We start from the raw sequence: 26,230 nt of genomic DNA, 5'->3' as shown, positions 1-26,230 counted from the left end.
GCTGAGTCAAAAATATTAACCACAACCTAAGTACAATACACCATAGATGATTCTGAACAGGTTAGAGACCGAAAAATAAAAGAAAAAGAAGAGCAGAGCAAAATAAAATAAAAGGACCACTAAAGTGAAAAACAAATTTTAAAACAAAATAGTGGGGCAGCCCGGGTGACTCAGTGGTTTAGCGCTGCCTTCAGCCCAGGGCGTGATCCTGGAGACCTGGGATCGAGTCCCATGTTGGGCTCCCTGCATGGATCCTGTTTCTCCCTCTGCCTGTGTCTCTGCCTCTCTCTCTCTCCTCTCTGTGTTCTCATGAATAAATGAATAAAATATTAAAAAATAAAACAAAATAGTAAAAATAAAAGGCCAAAATCCACAAAGAAGAAGAAAAAAGAAAAAAAAAGAAAATTAAAATAAAAGTAAAAAAGAGAAAAAATTCGGGGCTGGGGTATGGTGGTGGTGAAGAAGTGGCATTGGAAAGAGAAGGTAGTCTCCCTGAGGTGTGCTAAAGGGTGATCCTCTTGGTTCTGAGTGTATTTTGTTCCATATATTAGAAGTTGCTCGATCCCATATTTATTTAAACCAGCAATATTTATATAAAGCCTCAATACTGACCACCAAAACATAAACAAGATAAAAGAGGGGGCAGAATGTGAAGGAAGAGAGAATGCAATCTCACATAATGAACCAGTATGGTATTCCACTTCTTTCTGGGTGTATGTTGTTAATATTTAGAAGGTATTAACTTCTACCATTGTAAAATAATATGAGGCAGAAACAACAAAAACAAAACAAAAAAAAGCCATATCTTGTATATCTTTCAAAGTTAAATTGAATGCCTTGAAGAGTATCCAGTAGTGAAAAAATATATCTAAGACATAATTGTAGAAATATGAAAGTCAAATAGGAATAAAAAAAACTTAAAAATGAAGAAGTGGTAAAATATTGTAGTTCAGGTGGGAAAGGAGAAAAAATATTGGAAATTTTTAGTCTGTTATAAAAATGAGTCATCACGGAAAAAGGAAAAGAAAAAAGAAAAAAAAGAGGACCCTCTAATTCCATATATTATTTTCCCTTGGTTTTCCCTCTGTCCTGGAGCTTTCCAGCACCGCTTGGTCAATAAAGTTGCTCTTCCCTTGTTCTTCCAGCTGGTCTTCTGGGGCAGGGTTCTGCTGTGCTGATTCTCAGTTGTCTGTGCCTGGGTGGAGATGTCCCACACCTTGCTCAGTGTAAGCTGTTCATCCTGTGAGTTCTTTGTTCCCTGGTGGCCCCACCTCTTCCACTCATAAGGTGAAACAAAGAGGAAAAACAACAACAGCGGCCAGATTTCCAGTTCTGGAGTTGAGCTCCCTGTGAGTAACTAGCCACATTATCCCAGTCAGCACTGTTCTAGATCTTCCCTAGGGGCTCCCTCTCCTGAATGGAATGGGGACATAGCCACCTCAGTCTGGAGCTGGCCTGCCTAACCGACTGTCTTCTTCCCTAGTGCCCCAGAGAGCTGCAGTGCTCCAGCCCTTTACAGATATCAGATCTCAGTTTGCAGTGAGATTCCCCCAGGCACCCCCTCCTCATATAGTGACTCCAGGAATCTTAAGGCTTCACTGCCCCTCCAGTGATTTTGTCTGAATTCCCTGCTAAGCTTTTTTCAATCAGGGAAAACTCTGGCTCACGTCTATAAAGTTACTGCTTCTTCAGGGCTGGGCTTTCCTGTCCCAGAGGCTATCACCACTCTGCTTTATTCCCACTCCTCATGGATCCCTCCTTTCTTTTTCTTTCTTTCTTTCTTTCTTTCTTTCTTTCTTTCTTTCTTTCTTTCTTTCTTTCTTCTTTCTTTCTTTCTTTCTTTCTTTCTTTCTTTCTTTTTTCTTTCTTTCTTTCTTTCTTTCTTTCTTTCTTTCTTTCTTTCTTTCTTTCTTTCTTTCTTTCTTCTTTCCTTTTTGCCTTCTTAGCTTGTTAGAAGGGAAATCTTTTCTCTCTGTAGCCTTCCAGCTGTTCTCTCTTTAAATCTCAGGTTGAATTCATAGGTGTTAAGGATGGTTTGAAAGTTATCTAGGTAAGTTTGTGGGACCAGGTGAGTTAAGGACCACTACCCTTCTACCATCTTCAAGAGCCAAGTTTTTTTTTTTTTCATTTGTGGTTTCCACGTGCTCATATATAACTTCTCATGTATATAACCATCTTTTTTTAAAGATTATTTATTTATTTATTCATGAAAGACAGAGACAGAGAGGAAGAGACATATCCAGAGGGAGAAGCAGGCTCCATGCAGGGAGCCTAATGTGGGAATTGATTCTGGGACTCCAGGATCACGCCCTGAATTGAAGCAAATGTTTAACTGCTGACCCACCCAGGCGTCCCTGCATATAACCATATTTATTAAATTGACAGTCATCTAAGTTGAACCCATTCTAAAAGCACTAAATATTTACCTCTCCTACTTACATTTATGTATATAATATCATTTACATCCTTTTATTTTGTGAATTCCTTGCCTGGTTTTTATATGTATAATTGTTTTTACTGCTTTTGGGCTTTAACTTCCTTGCTGGTTTAATAAGTGATTATTTTACTACTGTTATTATGTTTGTTTTAATTTGTTTTTTTTAATAAATTAACTTTTTATTGGTGTTCAATTTACCAACATACAGAATAACACCCAGTGCTCATTCCGTAAAGTGTCCCCCTCAGTGCCCGTCACCCACTCACCCCCACCCCCCGCCCTCCTCCCCTTCCACCACCCCTAGTTCGTTTTCCAGAGTTAGGAGTCTTTATGTTCTGTCTCCCTTTCTGATATTTCCCAAACACTTCTTCTCCCTTCCATTATATTCCCTTTCATTATTATTTATATTCCCCAAATGAATGAGAACATACACTGTTTGTCTTTCTCCGATTGACTTACTTCACTCAGCATACTACCCTCCAGTTCCTGGGATTCCTCAGTGGCACAGCGGTTTGGCACATGCCTTTGGCCTAGGGAGCGATCCTGGAGACACGGGATCGAATCCCACATCGGGCTCCTGGTGCATGGACCCTGCTTCTCCCGCTGCCGGCGTCTCTGCCTGTCTCTCTCTTTCTCTGTATGACCATCATAAATAAATAAAAATTTAAAAAAGATTTGAAAAAATACCCTCCAGTTCCATCCACGTTGAAGCAAATGGTGGGTATTTGTCATTTCTAATGGCTGACTAATATTCCATTGTATACATAAACCACATCTTCTTTATCCATTCATCTTTCAATGGACACCGAGGCTCCTTCCACAGTTTGGCTATTGTGGACATTGCTGCTAGAAACATCGGGGTGCAGGTGTCCCGGCGTTTCATTGCATCTGAATCTTTGGGGTAAATCCCCAACAGTGCAATTGCTGGGTCGTAGGGCAGGTCTACGTTTAACTCTTTGAGGAACCTCCACACAGTTTTCCAGAGTGGCTGCACCAGTTCACATTCCCACCAACAGTGTAAGAGGGTTCCCTTTTCTCCGCATCCTCTCCAACATTTGTGGTTTCCTGCCCTGTTAATTTTCCCCATTCTCACTGGTGTGAGGTGGTATCTCATTGTGGTTTTGATTTGTATTTCCCTGATGGCAAGTGATGCAGAGCATTTTCTCATGTGCATGGTGGCCATGTCTATGTCTTCCTCTGTGAGATTTCTGTTCATGTCTTTTGCCCATTTCATGATTGGATTGTTTGTTTCTTTGGTGTTGAGTTTAATAAGTTCTTTATAGATCTTGGAAACTAGCCCTTTATCTGATACGTCATTTGCAAAAATCTTCTCCCATTCTGTAGGTTGTCTTTTAGTTTTGTTGACTGTATCCTTTGCTGTGCAAAAGCTACTTATCTTAATGAAGTCCCAATAGTTCATTTTTGCTTTTGTTTCTTTTGCCTTTGTGGATGTATCTTGCAAGAAGTTACTGTGACCAAGTTCAAAAAGGGTGTTGCCTGTCATCTCCCCTAGGATTTTGATGGATTCTAGTCTCACATTTAGATCTTTCATCCATATTGAGTTTATCTTTGGGTATGGTGAAAGAGAGTGGTCTAGTTTCATTCTTTGCATGCGGATGTCCAATTTCCCCAGCACCATTTATTGAAGAGACTGTCTTTCTTCCAATGGATAGTCTTTCCTCCTTTATCGAATATTAGTTGACCATAAAGTTCAGGGTCCACTTCTGGGTTCTCTATTGTGTTCCATTGATCTATGTGTCTGTTTTTGTGCCAGTACCACACTGTCTTGATGACCACAGCTTTGTAGTACAACCTGAACTCTGGCATTGTGATGCCCCCAGATATGGTTTTCTTTTTTTAAAATTCCCCTGGCTATTTGGGGTCTTTTCTGATTCCACACAAATCTTAAAATAATTTGTTCTTACTCTCTGAAGAAAGTCCATGGTATTTTAATAGGGTTTGCATTAAACGAGTAAATTGCCCTGGGTAACATTGACATTTTCACAATATTAATTCTGCCAATCCATGAGCATGGAATACTTTTCCATCTCTTTGTGTCTTCCTTAATTTCTTTCAGAAGTGTTCTATAGTTTTTAGGGTATAGACCCTTTACCTCTTTGGTTAGGTTTATTCCTAGGTCTCTTATGCTTTTGGGTGCAATTGTAAATGGGATTGACTCCTTAATTTCTCTTTCTTCAGTCTAATTGTTAGTGTATTGAATGCCATTGATTTCTGGGCATTGATTTTGTATCCTGCCATGCTACCAAATTGCTGTGTGAGTTCTAGCAATCTTGGGGTGGAGGCTTTTGGGTTTTCTATGCAGAGTATCATGTCATCAGCGAAGAGGGAGAGTTTGACCTCTTCTTTACCAATTTGAATGCCTTTAATGTCTTTTTGTTGTCTGATTGCTGAGGCTAGGACTTCCAATACTATGTTGAATAGCAGTGGTGAGAGTGGACATCCCTGTCTTGTGCCTGATCTTAGGGGAAAGGCTCCCAGTGCTTCCCCATTGAGAATGATATTTGCTGTGGGCTTTTTGTAGATGGCTTTTAAGATGTTGAGGAAAGTTCCCTCTATCCCTACACACTGAAGAGTTTTGATCAGGAATGGATGCTGTATTTTGTCAAATGCTTTCTCTGCATCTAATGAGAGGATCATATGGTTCTTGGTTTTTCTATTGCTGATATGATGAATCACGTTGATTGTTTTACAAGTGTTGAACCAGCCTTGTGTACCAGGATAAATCCTACGTGGTCTTGGTGAATAATTTTCTTAATGTGCTTTGGATCCGATTAGCTAATATCTTTTTGAGAATTTTTGCATCCATGTTCATCAGAGATATTGGTCTGTAATTCTCCTTTTTGGTGGGGTCTTTGTCTGGTTTTGGAATTAACGTAGTGCTGGCCTCATAAAATGAATTTGGAGGTACTCCATCTCTTTCAATCTTTCCAAACAGCTTTAGGAGAATAGGTATGGTATCTTCTTTAAATGTTTGTTAGAATTCCCCTGGAAAGCCATCTGGCCCTGGTCTTTTTTGTCTTGGGAGGTTTTTGATGACTGCTTCAATTTCCTCCATGGTTTTTGGCCTGTTCAGGTTTTCTATTTCTTCCTGTTCCAATTTTGGTAGTTTGTGGCTTTCCAGGAATGCGTCCATTTCTTCTAAATTGCCTAATTTATTGGCGTATAGCTGTTCATAATATGTTTTTAAAATTGTTTGTATTTCCTTGGTGTTGGTAGTGATCTCTCCTTTCTCATTCATGATTCTATTAATTTGAGTCTTCTCTCACTTCTTTTTAATAAGGTTGGTTAATGGTTTATCTATCTTATTAATTTTTTCAAAGAACCAACTCCTGGTTCTGTCGATCTGTTCCACAGTTCTTCTGGTCTCGATTTCGTTGAGTTCTGTTCGGATTTTAATTAATTCTCTTCTGCTGGGCGTAGGGTCCATCTGCTGTTTTTTCTCTAGCTCCTTTATGTGTAAGGTTAGCTTTTGTATTTGAGTTCTTTCCAGTTTTTGAATGGATGCTTATATTGCGATGTATTTCCCCCTCAGGACTGCTTTTGCTGCATCCAAAGATTTTGAACAGTTGTATGTATCTTCATTCTCATTAGTTTCCATGAATCTTTTTAATTCTTCCTTAATTTCCTGGTTGACCCTTTCATCTTTTAGCAGGATGGTCCTTAACCTCCAGGTGTTTGAGGTCCTTCCAAACTTCTTGTTGTGATTTAGTTCTAACTTCAAGAATTATGGTCTGAGAATATGCAGGGGACAATCCCAATCTTTTGGTATCGGTTAAGACCTGATTTGTGACCCAGTGTGTGGTCTATTCTGGAGAAAGTTCCATGTGCACTTGAGAAGAATGTGTATTCATTTGAGTTTGGATCTAAAGTTCTGTAGATATCTGTGAAATCCATCTGGTCCAGTGTATCATTTAAAGCTCTCGTTTCTTTGGAGATGTTGTGCTTAGAAGACCTATCGAGTATAGAAAGAGCTAGATTAAAGTCACCAAGTATAAGTGTATTATTATCAAAGTATTTCTTCACTTTGGTTATTAATTGGTTTAAATATTTGGCAGCTCCCACATTCGGGGCATATATATTGTGGATTGTTAAGTCCTCTTGTTGTATAGATCCTTTAAGTATGAGATAGTGTCCCTCTTCATCTCTGACTACAGTCTTTGGGGTAAATTTTAGTTTATCTGATATAAGGATGGCTACCCCTGCTTTCTTTTGAGGACCATTTAAATGGTAAATTGTTCTCCAACCTTTTATTTTCAGGTTGTAGGTGTCCTTCTGTCTAAAATGAGTCTCTTGTAGACAGCAAATAGATGGGTCCTGCTTTTTTATTCAGCCTGAAACCCTGCGCCTTTTGATGGGGTCATTAAGCCCGTTCATGTTTAGAATTGTATTGACAGATATGAGTTTAGTGTCATCATGATATCTATTCATTCCTTGTTTTTGTGGATTGTTCCATTGAACTTCTTCTTAAAGGGGAATTTTAGGAGTCCCTTTAAAATTTCTTGCAGAGCTGGTTTGGAGGTCACATATTCTTTCAGTTCCTGTCTGTCTTGGAAGCTCTTTATCTATCCTCCCATTTTGAATGAGAACCTTGCTGGATAAAGTATTCTTGGTTGCATGTTCTTCTCATTTAAGACCCTGAATATATCCTGCCAGCCCTTTCTGGCCTGCCAGGTCTCTGTGGAGAGGTCTGCTGTTACCCTAATACTCCTTCCCATATATTTTGGGATTTCTTGTGTTTTGCTGCTTTAAGGATCCTCTCTTTATCCTGGAATTTGCTAGCTTCACTATTAAATGTTGAGGTGTTGAATGATTTTTATTGATTTTAGGGGGGGATCTCTATATTTCCTGGATCTGAATGCCTTTTTCCCTTCCCAGATTAGGAGAGTTTTCAGCTATGATTTGTTCAAATACATATTCTGGCCCTCTGGCCCTTTTGGTGCCCTCGGGAACCCCAATTAAACGTAGGTTTTTCTTCCTCAGGCTGTCATTTATTTCCCTTAGTCTATCCTCATGGTCTTTTAACTGTTTGTCTCTTTTTTCCTCAGTTTCCCTCTTTGCCATCAACTTGTCTTCTATGTCACTCACTTGTTCTTCCACCTTGTTAACTCTCGTCATTAGGACTTCTAGTTTGGATTGCATCTCATTCAATTGATTTTTAATTTCTGTCTGATTAGATCTAAATTCTGCAGTCATGAAGTCTCTTGAGTCCTTTATGCTTTTTTCTAGAGCCACCAGTAGCTGTATAATAGTGCTTCTGAATTGGCTTTCTGACATCGAATTGTAATCCAGATTTTGTAACTCTGTGGGAGAGAGGACTGTTTCTGATTCTTTCTTTTGAGGTGAGGTTTTCCTTCTAGTCATTTTGCTCAGTGCAGTGTGGCCAAAAACAAGTTTTATTGGGAAAAGGAGAAAAAGAGAGAGGAAAGGAAAGAAAAGAGAAAAAGAAAAAAGAAAAAAGGAAGAAAAAAGGAAAAAAGAGAAGAAAAGGAGAAAGAAAAAGAAAGAAAGTTGAAAAAAAAAGGGTGGGGGAAGCAATCAGAAATCAAAAAGAAAAAAAAAACACGGGGGAGTATCTTCTGATTCTGTATACTTTAAATTCCTTGACTTCCCCTGTAACTTGTCTGTCTAGCTGGTCTTCTGGGGGAGGGGCCTGTTGTGCTGATTTTCAGGTGTTAGCACTTGGGGGAGCTGCTCTGCCCCCTGCCTGGTGCCGGGCTCAGTGGGGGTTGTTTACCCTTTGAGGCCCCTGGAGGAACCACCCCAGTGGTGCTCTGGAAACCTGGATTCAGCCCCCGCAGTAACTAAGGAGCTCTCTGTCTGCAGGGCCTGGAGGCTCTAGGGTGCGGCCAATGATCTGCTCGGCCCCGGGCAGGAGTTTCCTTGCTGTCCTGTGCCCTCCCAGCAGGACTGACCTGAACCAGACGCTCAACCATTGAGCCACCCAGGTGCCCGAATTGTTTCTTTTCTAATTTTTTATTTTTTTGCTGAAGGCCTCACTGAGATTTTCCACTCTTAAATTCAGTACATATATTTATGTCCATTACTTTGAACTTTTTACAAAGCATATTGCTTATCTCCATTGTATTTAAATCTCTTGCTATGGTTTTGTCCTGGTCTTTCATTGGAGTGTATTATTGTTTCCTCATTTGTAAAACTCTCTGTGTTTATTTCTATGTATTAGGAAGCCAGTTACATATCCTGATTTTGAAGGTAGTGACCTTATGAAGAAATCTTGTGGTGCCCTGTACTGCAATGTCCCCTGTTCATCACAACCAGGTCCTTTGGGCATGTATCCTATGTTTGTTTTGTGCACCCTACTATTGTGTGTGGGTCTCATTTGCCTTTAGTCCACTCAGCTGCAATGGCCTGTTTTACCTTTTGTGGTCTGAGTTTGGTCCCTGTGCTGTTATGGGGCATGTTTACGGCTGCTCCAGGCTTGTGGTTGGAAGATGTTAATAGTCAGACCATATGCCTGCCCTCAGCCCATTTGTCAGTGATGTGGGCACACAGAACTGTAGAACATTATCCCTTCATTGTCTGCTGAGAGGTTTTGTTGTGAGTGGGACATACAGAGAAACCAAATGTCTTCTCTCAGTTCATCTTTTGGGGCTGTTGTAGCATAGACCTGATGGATACCGTCTGCATTTTCCCCTGAGAATCTTGTTGTTGAGTGGGGCTGGTGGTCAGACCAGATGCCTACCTCCAGTCCATCTGCCAAGACTTCAGTGACCCTGAAATGCTGGGCACCCTTCCTGTGGTGCCCCCTGAGAGGATTTAGTTGGTGGACAGATTCAGCAGTCAGATAAGATGCTTGAAGCTGCAGATGCACTGACGCATAAAGCACTTTCTCTGCACTACTATTTATAAGGTTTGGCTGCTAGGGCTGCAGGAGAACTGGTGTGTGTTGTTGTCTTCCCCTCTCACCAGGTACTGGTCCCTGCAGAGTCTGGGTGCAGAATGACACATGGCAAGAGTTGCTTTGGAGGGACAGTTACTGATGCTGTAGCTTTGGATGGAGTGGATCCAAAGGAAAACAGGGGAGCAGTGTGTGTGTGGTGTAAACAAGTTAGATTGAGAGTGTTCATGCTGGTTCCCACAAATTTCCAGCTATCTAGGCTGGGGAAAGATAGAGAAATGATTTCCTCCAGCTTTTTTTTTTTCTTAGAAAAATCTCCTAAATATCGCTGCCACTCTAAGGCAGGTTCTGAGATGACTAAATCAATCTCCTTCCCCTATACTCCAGAAGTCTTTCAAACTGCTGCTTCTGTGCTTTATCATAGTGGGGTTGTTTCTTATGCTGCCTCTTTAAGGGTGGGAGTCAGTTTCTTATTGCCCTCTGGCTTTCTCAGAGCTAAGCCTGATAAGTTTTAAGTTACCCAGAGTTAAACTTTACTGGTTTTAAAACTCATGAAGTTATATCCCACTGTTTTTCAAAACCAAATGTTATGACATTTTATCTTCCCAGTGCAAGTCCCTCATATCTTAGGTGTCTGGTGTGAGGTCTGTTCCTCCCTCTTCTCTCTGTTGTGGTGTTCCTTTCATTTGTGGCTAGTGTCACTGGAAATCTAGTTCATGACCACATCTCCATCAAGTTTTAAGATGTAGCCTCCTCTCTACTATTAATTAGAATGCCTGTTCTGTGAGAGTTTAGATCATTTTCTGGTTGGTTATAGTAATATGGCTGTTATTTAGGTGTGTCTGTGAATTGAAGTGAGGCTTTGGAGGAGAATCTAGTTAGTGCCTCCTGCAGTTTCTGAAGGCTACCAGCATATATTGACTTTGTGACTAGATCACTCCAGTCTCTGCTATACTGTGATATTGCCTTCTCTATTTCTTTAGTCAAATATCCTTTAGCTTCCCTCTTTAAAAATTGTGATTGCATTTAGGACCCACCTGGATAATCCAAGGTAATATCCTCAACTCAATATTTTAAAATATATATTAGAGAGAGAGAGAGAGAAAGAGAGAAGAGCGATAACAAGAGAGAGAGCACCAGCAGAGGGAGAGGCAGAGGGAGAGGAAGAAGCAGGCTCCCTGCTGATCAGGGAGCCTGATATGAGGCTTAATCCCAGGACCCTAGGATCTGTGACCTGAGCTGAAGGCAGATGCTTAATTGACTGAGCTAACCAGTTTACCTCAACTCAAGATTCTTAACCATACCTACAAATTTCATTTATCCATCTAAGGTAACATTAACAAATTCCAGGGATTAGAAAATGAGTATATTTGGGTTTATAATTCCACTTACTACAGTCTGGACTCCAAAGATCCATATCTTTCTCACATGCAAAATAAATTTTTCCCATACCAACATCCCCAAAGTATCAGCTTATCCAAGCTTTAACTCAAGTCCAAAATCCCACTTAAATATAATCAGCTTAAAAGTCTGATATCCTACAATTTAAATATTGTAAGTCAGATGTAGGTTAGATGTTATGTATGATACATCCTGGGAAAATATTTCTATCTGCAAAATTAGGAAACAAATTTTCTGCTCCCCAAATACAATGATTTGACAAGACAGGATTAAATTTTTCAACACTCCATTTCCAAAAGGGAGAAAATAGAAAGGACAAACTATTTTGACCCTGAACAATTTCTAAATCCAACAGGGCAAACTCCATTCAGTGTTCATGCCTAGGAATAATTCACAGTGGTTTGAGGCTCCACCCTCTAGAGCCTTCAGCTTTGCCCTCAGAATAATTTTTCCTCTTCCTATAAAGGTATCACCTGTTTGTAACTAAGTAGTTTTCTCAACCTGTTTCCTGTCTACAGAATTTTGGCAGTTTAATGATCTTTCATTTTCCTGTCTCTGTTCCTTTAGGTCCAAGTGGAAAAGATATATAACATTCTTTAAAACATGTGTGGGTTTCTCATGGCATATGAGAATTTATGCCATTAGACAAGATGCTCCTCCACATATGCTTCTTGATTAATCTCATCTCTATTCCTGACATTTGCTGAGATGGATAAGTGGATCCATGACTCATATGTCTAACATTTTCTTCACTAAGAAAACCTTGTTTAGCCAACTCTTGATTTTCTCTCCAGAGCACACTTTCCTACCAGTGAACCTCTTAATTTTAGAATGTATTGGAATCTGGATAAGGTGAGAATTTCCCAAATTATCAAGTCCTGATTTTCAGGAAAATTGTTTTATTGCTTTCCTTTCACACTCTACTATAAGCAGTACCTTTGAGCTTTGCTTGATAATCTCAGATAAGTGTCTGTTTATCACTTATAAATTCTGCTTCCCATGTAACCATAGAATCACCTATGTTTTTAGAACTATATAAAGTATCCTCTTTCTCCAGTCTTCAACAAAACGTTCTTCTACTTCCTCATCAATACTCACTTACTATCATTTTTCTATTTTTACATAACTTTTTATTTAGTGGTGCCTCAGTGGCTCAGTTGGTTGTGTATCCCTTTGACTCAGGTCATGATCTCAGGGTCCAGAGATTGAGCCCCGCATTGGAATTCCTGCTCAGTGAGGAGGCTGCTTTTCCCTCTCCATCTGACCCTTCTCTCCACCAGTGTGCCCCTCCCGTCTCAAACAAACAAACAAACAAATAAATACTTTAAAATTTTTATTTAAATTCAATTTAGTTAATATATACAGTATTATCAGTTTCAGGGGTAGAATTTAGTGAATCATCAGTTGCATATAATAGCCAGTGTTCATGACATCAAATGCCCACTTTAATGCCCATCACCCAGTTACCCTGTCCCTCAACTCACCACCCCTCCAGCAAATCTCACTGTGTTTCCTATAGTTAAGAATCTCTTATGGTTTGCCTCCCTCTCTTTTTATCTTATTTTATTTTTTCTTCACTTCACCCATGTTCATCTGTATTGTTTCTTAAATATCTATGGTATTTGTCTTTCCCTTTCTCTGACTGACTTATTTCTCTTACTTTAATACACTCTAGTTCTATCCACATCATTACAAATGACAAGATTTCACTCTTTTTGATGGCTGAGTTATATATAGATATAGATATAGATGATATAGATATAGATATAGATATATATCTTTATCCATTAATCTGTCAATGGACATCTGGGATTCTTCCATAGTTTGGCTCTTGTGGACATTGCTTCTATAAATATTGGGGCATATGCCCCTTTGAATCACTATGTTTGTATCTTTTGGATAAATCCAATTGCTGGGTCATAGGATAGTTGTGTTTTTAATTTCTTGAGGAACCTCCATAGTGTTTTCCAGAGTTGCTGTGCCAGTTTGCATTTCCACCAACAGTGTAAGAGGGTTGCCCTTTGTCTCCATCCTCACCAACATCTGTTGTTTCCTGACTTGTTAATTTTAGTCATAGTCATTCTGACCAGCATGAGGTGATATCTCATTGTGGTTGTGATCTGTATTTCTTAATCTTAAAAAAAATAATCTTTATGTCTTCTTTTACATATACCTTTTATAATCCACTGAAACAATATTTGTCTCATATTTTATTTTACTTTATCTGCTTAAGATTTCTGATTTTATTCATTTTAAATATTTGTTTTTTATTTTAATTTCAGTATAGTTAATATATATCAGATAAAGGGCTAGTTTCCAAGATCTATAAAGAACTTATTAAACTCAACACCAAAGAAACAAACAATCCAATCATGAAATGGGCAAAAGACATGAACAGAAATCTCACAGAAGAAGACATAGACATGGCCAACATGCATATGAGAAAATGCTCTGCATCACTTGCCATCAGGGAAATACAAATCAAAACTACAATGAGATACCACCTCACACCAGTGAGAATGGGGAAAATTAACAAGGCAGGAAACAACAAATGTTGGAGAGGATGCGGAGAAAAGGGAACCCTCTTACACTGTTGGTGGGAATGTGAACTGGTGCAGCCACTCTGGAAAACTGTGTGGAGGTTCCTCAAACAGTTAAAAATAGACCTGCCCTACGACCCAGCAATTGCACTGTTGGGGATTTACCCCAAAGATACAAATGCAATGAAACGCCGGGACACCTGCACCCCGATGTTTATAGCAGCAATGGCCACGATAGCCAAACTGTGGAAGGAGCCTCGGTGTCCAACGAAAGATGAATGGATAAAGAAGATGTGGTTTATGTATACAATGGAATATTACTCAGCTATTAGAAATGACAAATACCCACCATTTGCTTCAACATGGATGGAACTGGAGGGTATTATGCTGAGTGAAGTAAGTCAGTCGGAGAAGGACAAACATTATATGTTCTCATTCATTTGGGGAATATAAATAATAGTGAAAGGGAAAATAAGGGAAGGGAGAAGAAATGTGTGGGAAATATCAGAAAGGGAGACAGAACGTAAAGACTGCTAACTCTGGGAAACGAACTAGGGGTGGTGGAGGGGGAGGGGGGCGGGGGGTGGGAGTGAATGGGTGACGGGCACTGGGTGTTATTCTGTATGTTGGTAAATTGAACACCAATAAAAATAAATAAAAAAAAATATAATGCTATATTACTTTCAGATGTACAATGTAGTCTCCATTTTTATCTTTTATTATTTTGTTTTGCTTCTTAAATTTCACATATAAGTGAGATCATATGGTATTTGTCTTTCTCTGATTGTCTTATTTCATTTAGCATTATACCCACCAGATTAATGAATCTTATTGCAAATGTAAGCATTTCATTATTTTTGATGGCTGTATAATATTCCACTGAATATATGTAATGTCTTCTTTACCTCTATATCCATTGATAGACACTTGTGTTGCTTGCATAATTTTGTTAAACTTGGTTATTATAAATAATACTGCAATAAACATAGGGAGACATATTTTTTTTAGAATTAGTGTTTTAATATTCTTTGGGAAAATACCTAGTAGTAGATTTTATACGATCACATGGTAATCCTATTCTTAATTTTTTGATGATCTCCATACTGTTCTTCACAGTGACTGCACCAGTTTGTATTCCCATAAAGTGTATATTAGGGTTCTTTTTACTCTACATCTTCACCAACATTTATTCCTGTGTTTTTTATTTTATTTTGTGATAGGCATGAGGTGATATCTCATTGTGGAGAGGAAGAGAGAGAGCGAGTAGGGAGAGAAGCAGAGAGAGAGAATCTCAAGCAGACTGTCCACTGAGAACAGATTCCAATGTGTGGCTTGTTTCCACAACCCTGAGATCATAACATGAGCCAAAATCGAGAGTGAGGCACCTAACTGAGTCAACAAGGTGCACCTCATTATGGTATTGATTTGCATTTTCCTGAAGTTAATGTCATTGAGCATCTTTTCACATCTATTGGCCATCTGGATGTCTTCTTGGGAGATACATTTGTTCATTTCTTCTGCCCATTTTTCATTGGATTATTTATTGTTTTGGTGTTGAGTTTTATAATTTTTTGTATATTTTAGAGACTAACCCTTTATCAGATATATCATTTACAATTATCTTCTCTGTTCAGTAAGTTGTATTTTAGATTTTTGTTGATTGTTTCTTTCCTGTGCAGAACTGTATTGTTTTTGTTTTATGTATCCCAATAGTTTATTTTTGCTTTTGTTTCCCTTGCCTCAGGAATAATAGATTTTAAAAATGTTGCTAAAATTTTTTTTTAAATTAAAAAACAAAATAAAAAAATAACAAAATGTTGCTATGGCCAGTGTCAGAGAAATTACTGCCTGTGCTCACATCTAGGAATTTTATGTCTTCAAGTCATACATTTAGATTTTATTCCAGTTGGAATTTATCTTTTTTAAGATTTTATTTATTTACTCATGAGAGACACAGAGAGAAAGAGAGTCAGAGACACAGGCAGAGGGAGAAGCAGGCTCCATACAGGGAGCCCATCGTGAGACTCGACCCTGGGTCTCCAGGATCATGCCCTGGGCTGAAGGCAGCGCTAAACCGCTGAGCCACCCGGGCTGCCCGAGTTTATTTTTGCATATGGTGTGAAAAAGTGATTCAGTTTCATTTTTTCCCTTTCATTTAGCTGCCCCATTTTCTCAACACCATTTGCTGAAGAGGCTATATTTTTTCCCATTGTATATTCTTACCACATTTGTCAAAGAATAATTGGCCATGTAATCGTTTTATTTGTGGGCATTATTTCCTGTTCTGTTGATCTATGTATCTTTTTTTGTTTTTGTTTTGTTTTGTTTTACCATAATATACTGATTTTTTTAATATACTGTTTTGATTATTGCAGCTTGGCCACATATCTTGAATGTTAAGACTGTAATACCTCCAGTTTCATTCTTTTTCAAGATTGCTTTGCTATTCATATTATCTTTTATTTCCATGCTAATGATAAAATTATTTATTCTAGTACTGTGAAAAATGGAGTTGGTATTTTGATACGGATTACATTAAATTTGTAGATTACTTTGTGTAGTATGGTCATTTTAACAATATTTGTTCTAATCTATGAGCATGGAGTATCTTTTCATTTGAGTTGTCTTCACTTTCTTTTATCAGTGTTTTATAGTTTTCAGAAGACAGATCTTTCCCTTCATTGGTTAAGTTTATTCCTAGATATTTTGTTATTTTTGGTGCAATTGTAAATGGGATTATTTTCTTAAGTTCATTTTTCTGCTGCTTTATCATTAGTATATGGAAATGCAATGTATTTTTGCATATTTATTTTGTATTCTGTGATCTTATGTATTTATCAATTCTAGTAGTTTTTATGGAGTCTTTAGGGTTTTCTAAATATAATATCATGTCATCTGCAAATAATGAAATATTTACTTCATCCTTACTAGATGTCTTTTATTTTTTCTCCTTCTGATTGCTATAGGTAAGTCTTCCAATACTGTGTTGAATAAGAGTGATAATAGTGGACATTCTCATCTTGTTCCTGGTCTTAGGGAAATTATCCCATTTTTCCCCTTTGAATATGTTGTTAACTGTGGGTTTTTCATAAATGGCCATCATTATGTTGAAGTATGTTCCTACTTTACTGAGTATTTTTACCATTAATGGATGTTGTAATTTGTCAAATACTTTTCTGCATCTATTGAAATAATCATATGATTTTTAAATTTTTTTCTCTTCTTATGTGATGTATCACATTGATAAATTTGTAAACATAGGACCACCCTTTTATCTCTAGAATAAATCCCACTTGATTGTGATAATGATTTTTAAATGTATTTTTGGTTTCAGTTTACTAGTATTTGGTTGAGGATTTTTGCATCTAAGTTCCTCAGAGATACTGTCCTTTAGTTATCTATCTATCTATCTATCATCTATCTATCTATCTATCTATCTATTATCTATCTATCTATCATCATCTATCTATATCTATCATCTATCTAGTATTAGGGTTATGCTGCTTTTATAGAATGAGCTTGGAATGTTTCCATCCTCTTCTATTTGTTAGAGTAGTTTAAGAAGAATAGGTGTTAACTTTTCTTTACATGTTTGGTAGAATTCACCCGCAAAATTCTCTGGTCCTGGAATTGTGTTGGGAATTTTTAAATTACTGATTTAATATAATTGCTGTTAATCTATCTGTTCAAATTTTCTATCTCTTCCTGGTTCATATTTGGGGGGTTATATGTTTGCAGGAATGTATCCATTTCTTCTAGATTTTCCAATTGGTTGATATATAATTTTTCATAATATTATCTTATACTCCTTTGTATTTCTGTAATGTTGATTGTTATTTCTTCTCTTTCATTTCTTATTTTGTTTATTTGAATTCTCTGTCTCCATCTCTCTGTTTTCCTATGAGTCTAGTTAAAGTTCTATCAATTTTGTTAATATTTTCAAAGAACCATGTTCTGGTTTCATTGATCTATATTATTATTATTGGTGTTGTTATTTTTTAGTTTCTATTTAATTTATCATTTCTCTAATCTGTGCTATTTATTTTCTTCTACTGATTTGGAGTTTCGCTTTTTCTTCTTTTTCTAGTACCTTTAGATGCAAGGTTTATTTTAGATTTGTATTGCTACTTGAGATAGTCTTGTATTGCAATAAACTTCCTTGTTACAACAGCATGTGCTGGATCTCTAAAATTTTTTATCATTATCTTTTCTGTTTCACTTGTTCCCATGGATTTTCTACTATCCTTTTTGATTTCTTGGTTGATCCATTCATTGTTTAGTAGCTTTTTATTTAACCACCATGTATTTTTATTCTTCTAGATTATTTTTTGTGTTTGATTTTTAGTGTCATAGCATTATGGTCATAAAAGATGCATAGTATGACTTTGATCTTTTTTAATTTGTTGAGACTTATTTTGGGGTCTAATATGTGATCTATTTTGGAGAGTTTTCCATGTACACTTAAAAGAATGTGTACTCTGCTGTTTTAGGATAGAATGTTCTGAATATATCTAGTAGATCTATCTGATCCAGTATGTCATTCAAGGCCACTGTTTCCTTGCTGACTTTCTGTTTGGATAATTTACCCATTGAAGAAAGTGGAGTGTTAAAGTTCCCTACTATTATAGTATTAATATCAATTACTTCCTTTATGTATGTTAATAGCTACTTTACATACTTGGTGCTTTCATGTTGGGTGCATACATATTAACAATTGTGATATCTTCTTCGTGAATTTTTCCTTTTATGATTATGTCGTCCTTCTTTGTGTCTTATCACAGTACTTGTTTTAAAGTATATTTTGTCTGATATAAGTAATCCTACCCTGATGCTCCTTCCATTTGCATGATAATTTTTTCCATCTTTTCACTTTCAATCTCTATGTGTCTTCAGGTCTGAAATGAGTTTCTTGTGGGCAGTCTACAGATGGACCTTGCTGTTTCACCCATTCTTCACCCTATGTCTTTGGATTACAGTGTTTAGTCCATTAATATTAAAATTATTAGTAGGCATGCACTTGACATTTTGTCATTTGTTTTATGGTTGTTTTTGTAGTTCTCCTTTGTTCCTTTATTCTCTTCCTCTTCTCACTGTTTGTTGGCTTTTTATCATATATTTGTATTCTTTTTTATTTATTTTTTTTGCATATCTATTACTGGGTTTTGATTTGCCATTACCATTAACTGTATATAATATCTTATACATATAGCAGTCAATATTATGTTGATAGTCACTTAAGTTTATATCTGTTCTTTACTACTCTCCCTCCTAATGTTTTTGGTATATGGTGTCATATTTCACATGCTTTTATTTTGTAAATCCCATGACTGACATTTATAGATATACTGAATTTTACTGCTTTTGCACTTCCTACATTTTTACTCCTACTTTTGGTCTTTCTTTTCCATATTAACATTTATTGGAGCGCTGGTTTAGTTGTCATGAATTCCTTTAAATTTTGTCTGGGAAAAAAAATTTGTCTGAGAAACTCTTTATCTTTCTTTTTTTTTAAATGATTGCCTTGTTCGATAAAGTACTCTTGATTGCAGAGATTTTTTATTATTGTAAATATATTATGGCACTTTCTTCTGGCCTCAAAATTTCTGCTTAAAAATACAATGATTATCATATGGATTTCTTTGAATGTAACTGTTTTCTGGTGCTGTTTTAAAAATTCTCTCTTAATCCATACTTTTTTTTGTAATTTTAACTTATATGAGTCTTTTTTGTGTATGCTCCTCAAATAAATTTTCTGCCCCCTTTTCTCTCTTCTTCTGGGATCCTACAATGCAAATATTATTATACCTGATGATGTTTCTGAGTTCCCTTAATAGTTTTCCTTTCTCTCTCTCTCTCTCTCTCTCTCTCTCTCTCTCTCTCCTGTTCTGCTTGGTTGATTTGTCATTATTCTTACAGTTCTCTGTTCTTTCTGCTTCCTTTTATCTACTATTTATTCCATTTGTGTATTTTTAATTTCAGTTATTGAGTTTTTCATCTCTGATTGGTTCTTTCTTATGTTTTATTTCCTTTTGTTGAGGGTATCACTGAGGTCCTCCATTCTTTACTCAAGTACAGTGAGTATTTTTATAACCATTATTTTAAATTCTTTCATCAGTGATATTACTTCTCTATTTTGTTTAACTTTCTTGCTATCATTTTGTCCTATTCTCTCATTTGGGACATATTTCTCTATCTCCTCATCTTGCTAACTCTGTGTCTGTTCCTATATTTTAGGAAAGTCCTCTACCTCTCTTGCTCTTCTAAGTAGTGGCTTTATGATTGAGAGGTCTTGTAGTGACCAGCAATGCAATATCCCCTGTTTGCCAAAACCTGGAACTTCAGGGATGTTTCCTGTGTTGCTTCTTGTACCCTATTGTTGTGACTGTACTATGTTTGCCTTCAGTACAGTCATCTGCATTGGCTCTTTTTGCCTATAGTGGGAAGTATTTGATCCTTGGGTTGTTAATGAGCCACTGTAGGGCTGCCTTGTGCCTGAGTTGATTCATACCATGTGTTTGCCAGAGATTGAGTAACACTGAAGTGCAGGGTATTTTTCCTGTTTTGTCCCCTGAAAAGCTTTCATTTGTGGGCAGGGCCTGCAGTCAGACCTGATGTCTGCCCCCAGTCCACTTCTTGGGTCATCATTGGACTGATATGTAAAGTTATCTTCCCCTCTCAAAAGACCAGGAGTCATTTTGGGGTAGTGCTGACTCCAGGTGGGGCTGCTTGCACACTGCCTAGTTTCTGGCACTTATTTGATAGGCCGTGGCCAAGGGCTTGTTGGAGAGAACAAGTCCACAGAGAACATGGGATCAGGAAACACAGTGCCAGCAAGTTCTGCACACTTCTGCTACTGAAGAAGACCTGCAACTGCATGAGAAAATCCCTGCTGAGGCTTAAATGGTGGGGATGATTATGCAGGAGCGCATAAGGATGGGGTACATTCTTAGCAAGCAAGGTGGAGAGTGTGTGTACTGACTTACTTCCTGCTATTTCCCTTGTATCTAGGCTGGGGTGTGGGGAAAGGAAATGGTACCTGCCAGCTCTTTTGTTCTTGAAGTTCCCCAAAGGTCCCTGCCCTCCAGCACATGCTCTGAGATTAGTAAATAAATGTCCTTGCTGTATACCCCAGGTATTTTGAAAACTTCTGTTTCTATGCTGTATCTCAATAAGGTTGTTTATTGTGCTTTAAGGGCAGGGACACTGCCCTTGTAGCTCTTCCAGAGCTGAACCTCTGATTTTTAAAGTTCCAAATATTAATTCTCACTGATTATTAGGCCTCTCTGGTTTCCAAAACCAAACGTTATGGTGATTTGTCCTCCTCATGTGGGTCCTTCCATGCCTGGGGTGCCTGGGGTGGAGTCTAGTCCTCTACCCTTTTTGTGCCCAAAGTCTCCCTCCCTCCCAAGGACAATCCTGCAGGTCTGTTTGACTGCATCTCTACTCTTTCTACCTGCTTTTATGTGACTTATTTTCTACATTTAGCTGTGGAGAGTCTGTTCTGATCATTGGGTCATTTGTAGTTTATTTACACTGAGGTGAGTGTTATCTAGTAGTATCTGTGGGATGAGATCAGTTTAGGATTGTTCTACTCCACCATCCTCCCTAGAAGTTAGACATTTTTACCTTTTAAGTGGTATATTTAGTCCATACACTTCTTTTTTAGTTTATTTATTTATTTTTTTGGTTAGTACACTTGACATGATATCTACCCTCTTATCAAATTTTTTTTTTTTTCAAATTTTTAAGTATACAACATAGTATCATTAACTATGCATACTACGTTATATATCAGATATTCAAAACTTTATCTTACTCCATTTACATTTAATGCAATTACTTTACATTTGGATTTAAATTTAACATCTCATTATTTATTTCTCCTACAATTGTGCTCTTTTTTCTCCTTCTTGCTTTTCTCTATATTTTAATTATATCATTATCCTTTATCATTTTAATTACATTTACCCTGTATTATCTTATTAATTGTGCATTCTTTTATTATTCTTTTGTGGTTTTTCTAGAAATTAAACATAATCCTTTGATTTATTAGAGTTTGGGACAAATTAATATTTTTGCACTCCCCAGACAATGCAAGCAACTTATACTTTAATTCCACTTATTCAACCCACATTTACTACTATTAGCTTTATTTTTCATGAATTTTTATTTTATTTTAAGTTCAACCAGTTATTATTATTATTTACAAATGCCTAATATTTATATTCTACACTCATATATTTGCTCTCTTTGGTGCTCCTTATTTGGCTTTGTATTAATTGTATCATCTTGTATCATTTCCTCCTACCTGAAGAATCTCCTGTTTTTTTTAATTTTTTAAAGATTTTGTTTATTTATTCATGAGAGACACACACACAGAGAGAGAGAAAGAGAGAGAGAGAGAGAGAGGCAGAAACACAGGCAGAGGGAGAAGCAGGCTCCATGCAGGGAGCCTGACATGGGACTCAATCCTGGGTCTCCAGGATCACACCCTGGGCTGAAGGCAGGCTCTAGACTGCCTGAGCCATCAGAGCTGCCCAAGAATCTCCTATTTTAATTCTTGTAGTGTTTCTGCTATATATCTTTATTTTATGATCATTTCTGAGGAAATGTTGCTGTACTTAACTCCTAAATTAGCAGTATTTTTTCTTTCAGGACGTTAAAAATATAATTTCATTGTCTTCTGGCTTGTCTATTCATTCCTTATTTATGTGAAGATATAGTTAGGATCACCTATGTATCAAATGAGTATACACATAATCATGTATAATGTAAAAAATAATAATAATTTGCTATGATATGAAGATAACTACTCAGACATTTTACTATATTTGAATTTTCAATAAGTTGACACTGAGGCCACATCAATTTAAGCAGATATGTCATGATATTTGGCTAAATTGTCCCTTGCTTCTCTGTTCCCTGATTTCCTCTTCTAGTATACTCCAAAATTAGATGCTTGTTCAAGGCAATCCATAGAAGTATGGAAACAGGGTTTAGATCTTCAATTTATGTTTTTTATTTCCTCTTTAAATATGTTCTATCTTTATAATTTATAAAATATATTACAAAAATATGAACTCTACACACGTATACTGAGTTACTATCAAAGAAAGTTGGAAAACTACTTTAGGCTGTAGGAAAAAGAAAAGTCAAAATCAATGCAGGTGCAAAGACTGTTTCCCAACTATGAAAACAGCAATCCAGTTAAGTATGTCAAACCTACAATCTGTTAAATTTTCAAGAACATAGGCCATAATATCATCTAGCTAGTGAATAAATTTTTTTTTTCAAAATAGACTAATAGGGGATACCTGGGTGGCTCAGTAGTTCAGCACCTGCCTTTGGCCCTGGTCGTGATCCTGGAGACCTGGGATCGAGTCCCACGTCGGGCTCCCTGCATGGAGCCTGCTTCTCCCTCTGCCTGTGTCTCTGTCTCTGTCTCTCTCTCTCTATCATGAATAAATAAATAAAATCTTAAAAAAAAATAAAATAGACTAATAGATCAGCTGCCTTTTAGAAAATCAAAACCACAAATTTGAATATTTCAGAAAACTATGTTGTTTCTTTTCAAGTTCATTTACATAATTGGTTCTTAACCAGAAGTAAGTATCTAAATCACCTAAGAGTGTTTTATTTTTGTTTTAAAATTTTAATAATTTATTTATTTATTTATTTATTTATTTATCTATTTATCTGTTTGTTTATTAAGTTAGTTATTTAAGAGAGAAAAAGAGAATGGGCAGGAGGAAATGGGAGAGGGAATCTAAATTAGATTCCATGCTGAGCACAGAGCCTGATGTGGGGCTCTATCCCATGACCTAGAGTTCATGACTTAGAGATCACGACCTGACTGAAACCAGGTTAGGTTGGAGGCTTAACCAACTGAACCACCCAGATGGCCCACCTAGAAGAGTTTTTCTTTAAATTTATTTATGAGAGAGAGAGAGAGAAAGAAAGAAAGAGAGAGAGAGGGAGAGAGAGGGAGAGGGAGAGAGGCAGAGACACAGGCAGAGGGAGAAGCAGGCTCCACGCAGGGAGCCTGATGCAGGACTCGATCCTGGAACTCCAGGATCATGCCCTGGGCCAAAGGCAGGCATGCAACCACTGAGCCACCCAGGGATCCCCTAGAAGAGTTTTAAAATGCAGACTTCATTAAGTCACACCCAGAGTTTCTATTTCAAGGGTTTAGGAGCTTTTGTCAGGCATGTTCACATTTTTTTTATTTTGATTTTTATATCTAGCTAAGAACCACTGTATTAGATATTATTTTAGTGTATCTAAAATCTTTCTTAAGTCAGTAGTAATTTAATGATGAGTATGGACCAGGTTTTGTACTGGATACTAGAGCTTTACTTGGGAAATGAACATAGATTTGACACAAACAGTTAAATAAGTGGCTAATTATAAAAATAAAATTAAAAGTTACATTTACTAACTTGATAATTTAAGTCAGTTAAAAAATGAAGCTCTGGAATCTATGTGTATATAAGTACAATCTTGGAATTAGCAATGGTCACAACTCACTGTCCCTGCTAACTAATAATGATGTAGCATTTTAAAAACAAATTACACTATGTGTATACTCAATAAACACCATCATTATTACCAAATCCAATGGGTACTTTTTGAATGGAATTATTATAGAGCATTTTTTCTTGTGTGGAGAAAAAGTTCAAAATACAGATCAACACTTATCTTTGCCCCTTTCAGATAACATTGGTAGTTTAAGTTTTGAGAACACTAAAAAGTTGTTGGATTTTTTTCAAAATGTATTTAGTACATTTCTACTTGTTTAGACTTTTTTCACTAGAAAATTGGAGGAGTCTGGTTTGATTTGGTGTTCTATATTTTATTAATTTTAGAATTTGTCAAATTTGTGTTTTTATTTCAGCTCTTGATCCATAGTTTATTTTTCCTCAAGTTCATGGTGAAAAATATACTTTTGTTTTTCTATTAATTTCATTTAGAGGTGGGAACCATCATGTGATTTATAGGTAGACATTCTTAGAAAATGGAGATCAGGGAATGTATAAGATTTCTCACACTGATGATTCCAGTCCAAGATGTTAATGTTGGAATACCCTGAACTCACTTCCTCTACGGAAAACACTAAATTGCACCTATTTATAGAACAATTCCTCCTAAGGAAAAACTAAGGGCTGATTGAACAGTTTTCACACAATCAGAGATAGAAAGAATGGTAAAAAGAGGACAACAAAAGAGATGAAGACACAGTAAAAATGAGAACCCTGACTCCTGATGCTGTGAAGAGCAGTGGGGAATGATAGCACTGAGGGACCAAGAACAGATTCCTCTGCCCTTGGGACAGAAAAAAAAAGCCATAGTTTACAAGAAGAACTAGTACGTCATCTTTTAGTTTTGTTTATTGTTACCTATGTAATGGGAGAAGATATTCACAAATGACATATCAGATAAAGGGCTAGTATCTAAAATCTATACAGAACTTATCAAGCTCAACACCCTCCAAAAAAAAATTCCACCCAAGAAATGGGCAGAAGATATGAGCATGCATTTCTCTCCAAAGAAGTCATACAAATGGCTAACAGACACTTGAAAAACTGCTCAACATCACTCAGCATCAGTGAAATACAAATCAAAACCACAATGATACCAACTCAGGCTGGTCAGAATGGCTACAATTAGCAACTCAGGAAACAACAGATATTGATGAGGATGTGGAGAAAGGGGAACTCTCTTACACTGTTAGTGGAAATGCAAATTGGTGCAGCCGCTGTGGAAATTTTATATGTATTTATGGAATTCATATATATGGATTAATTTAATATATATGGAATAAATTTATATAAAAATTTGTATAATAGAAATATATATATATAATTTTATATATAATTATATGTGGAATAAATTTTTATATATATGGAATATTAGTCATCAAAAAGAATGAAATCTTGCCATTTGTGATGACATGGAAATAGAGGGTATTATACTAAGTGCAATAAGTCGGTTATAGAAAAACAAATATCATATGATTTCACTCATATATGGAATTTAAGAAATAAAACAGATGAACATAGGGGAAGGGAAGAAAAATAAGATAAGAACAGAGAGGGAGGCAAATCATGAGACTCTTAACTATAGGGAACAAACAGGGTTGCTGGAGGGGAGGTGTCGGGGGATGGGGTAATTGGGTGATTGGCATTAAGGAAGGCACTTGATGTCATGAGTACTGGATGTTATATGCAATTGATGAATCACTAATTCTACCCTTGAAACTAATAATACTATATATTAACTAAATTGAATTTAAATGTAAAATATGAGTAGTATCCAGAGCTGCAACAACAACAACAAAAAAAATCAAGAAAAGAAAAGACAGAAGAAAGAAAAGACAGAAAAAAAAGCAACTAGTATATAAAAGAGACAAGAGTAGAACTCCAACCAATAGCAATGGAGCTGCAGGAATGCTCTCCAGGTCAAAGGGACTGAAGAACGACATAATTTATTTTTTTCAATCCACCTTAAAAACCCACACCAGGGAAGGTCCAGACACCATAACTCGTGGCTACAGTTGACACAGCAAGCTTGTAGTCTCAGAGATCTCAGGGTCCAAGCACACATCACTTTCAGTTGAGCTGGGGTGCAGGAAAAAAGCTGCTACTTTTTTAAAGGATTTTATTCATTTATTCGTGAGAGACACAGAGAAAGGCAGAGACACAGGCAGAGGGAGAAGCAGGCTCCCTGCAGGGAGCCCAATGTAAGACTTGATCCCAGGACCCAAGGATCATGACCTGAGCCAAAGACAGATGCTCAACCACTGAGCCACCAAGATGCCCTGAGAGCTGCTATTTAAAAGGGATTCCAGAAGCTGTAGAAATTGTCTTTCATCCTCCACAAGTTCAAATCCCATGCAGTGAGCTTACAACCTCAGTTGGCTCACAGAACACAAGCCCACACAGCCCTAGTCATGCTGGAGCATGGAAAATAAGCCAA

General features: G+C 37.0%; 1 protein-coding gene across 6 annotated transcripts in view; it reads left to right on the top strand.

The window, feature by feature from the left end:
- The window catches only part of CYLC1 (cylicin 1), a 134,765-nt gene that overhangs the window by 48,590 nt on the left and 59,945 nt on the right, over nucleotides 1-26,230 (top strand). For 5 of the 6 annotated variants that reach the window (XR_012026163.1, XR_012026164.1, XM_072815634.1 and 2 more), the window contains exon 2: nucleotides 1,146-1,226. The exons of the other annotated variant lie outside the window; for it this stretch is intronic. Coding sequence is in view for 3 of the 5 variants with exons in the window: in XM_072815634.1 (XP_072671735.1) it covers nucleotides 1,146-1,226 (81 nt within the window). In the remaining 2 variants the exon portion in view is untranslated. The remainder of the gene's footprint in view (nucleotides 1-1,145; nucleotides 1,227-26,230) is intronic. 6 annotated transcript variants of the gene reach the window in all.

The sequence above is a fragment of the Canis lupus genome, chromosome X (assembly GCF_048164855.1).
Source record: "Canis lupus baileyi chromosome X, mCanLup2.hap1, whole genome shotgun sequence".
NCBI classification, from domain to species: Eukaryota; Metazoa; Chordata; class Mammalia; order Carnivora; family Canidae; genus Canis; species Canis lupus.
The sequence above is the reverse complement of the archived record's forward strand: the minus strand, read 5'-3'. Positions and strand labels throughout refer to the sequence as shown.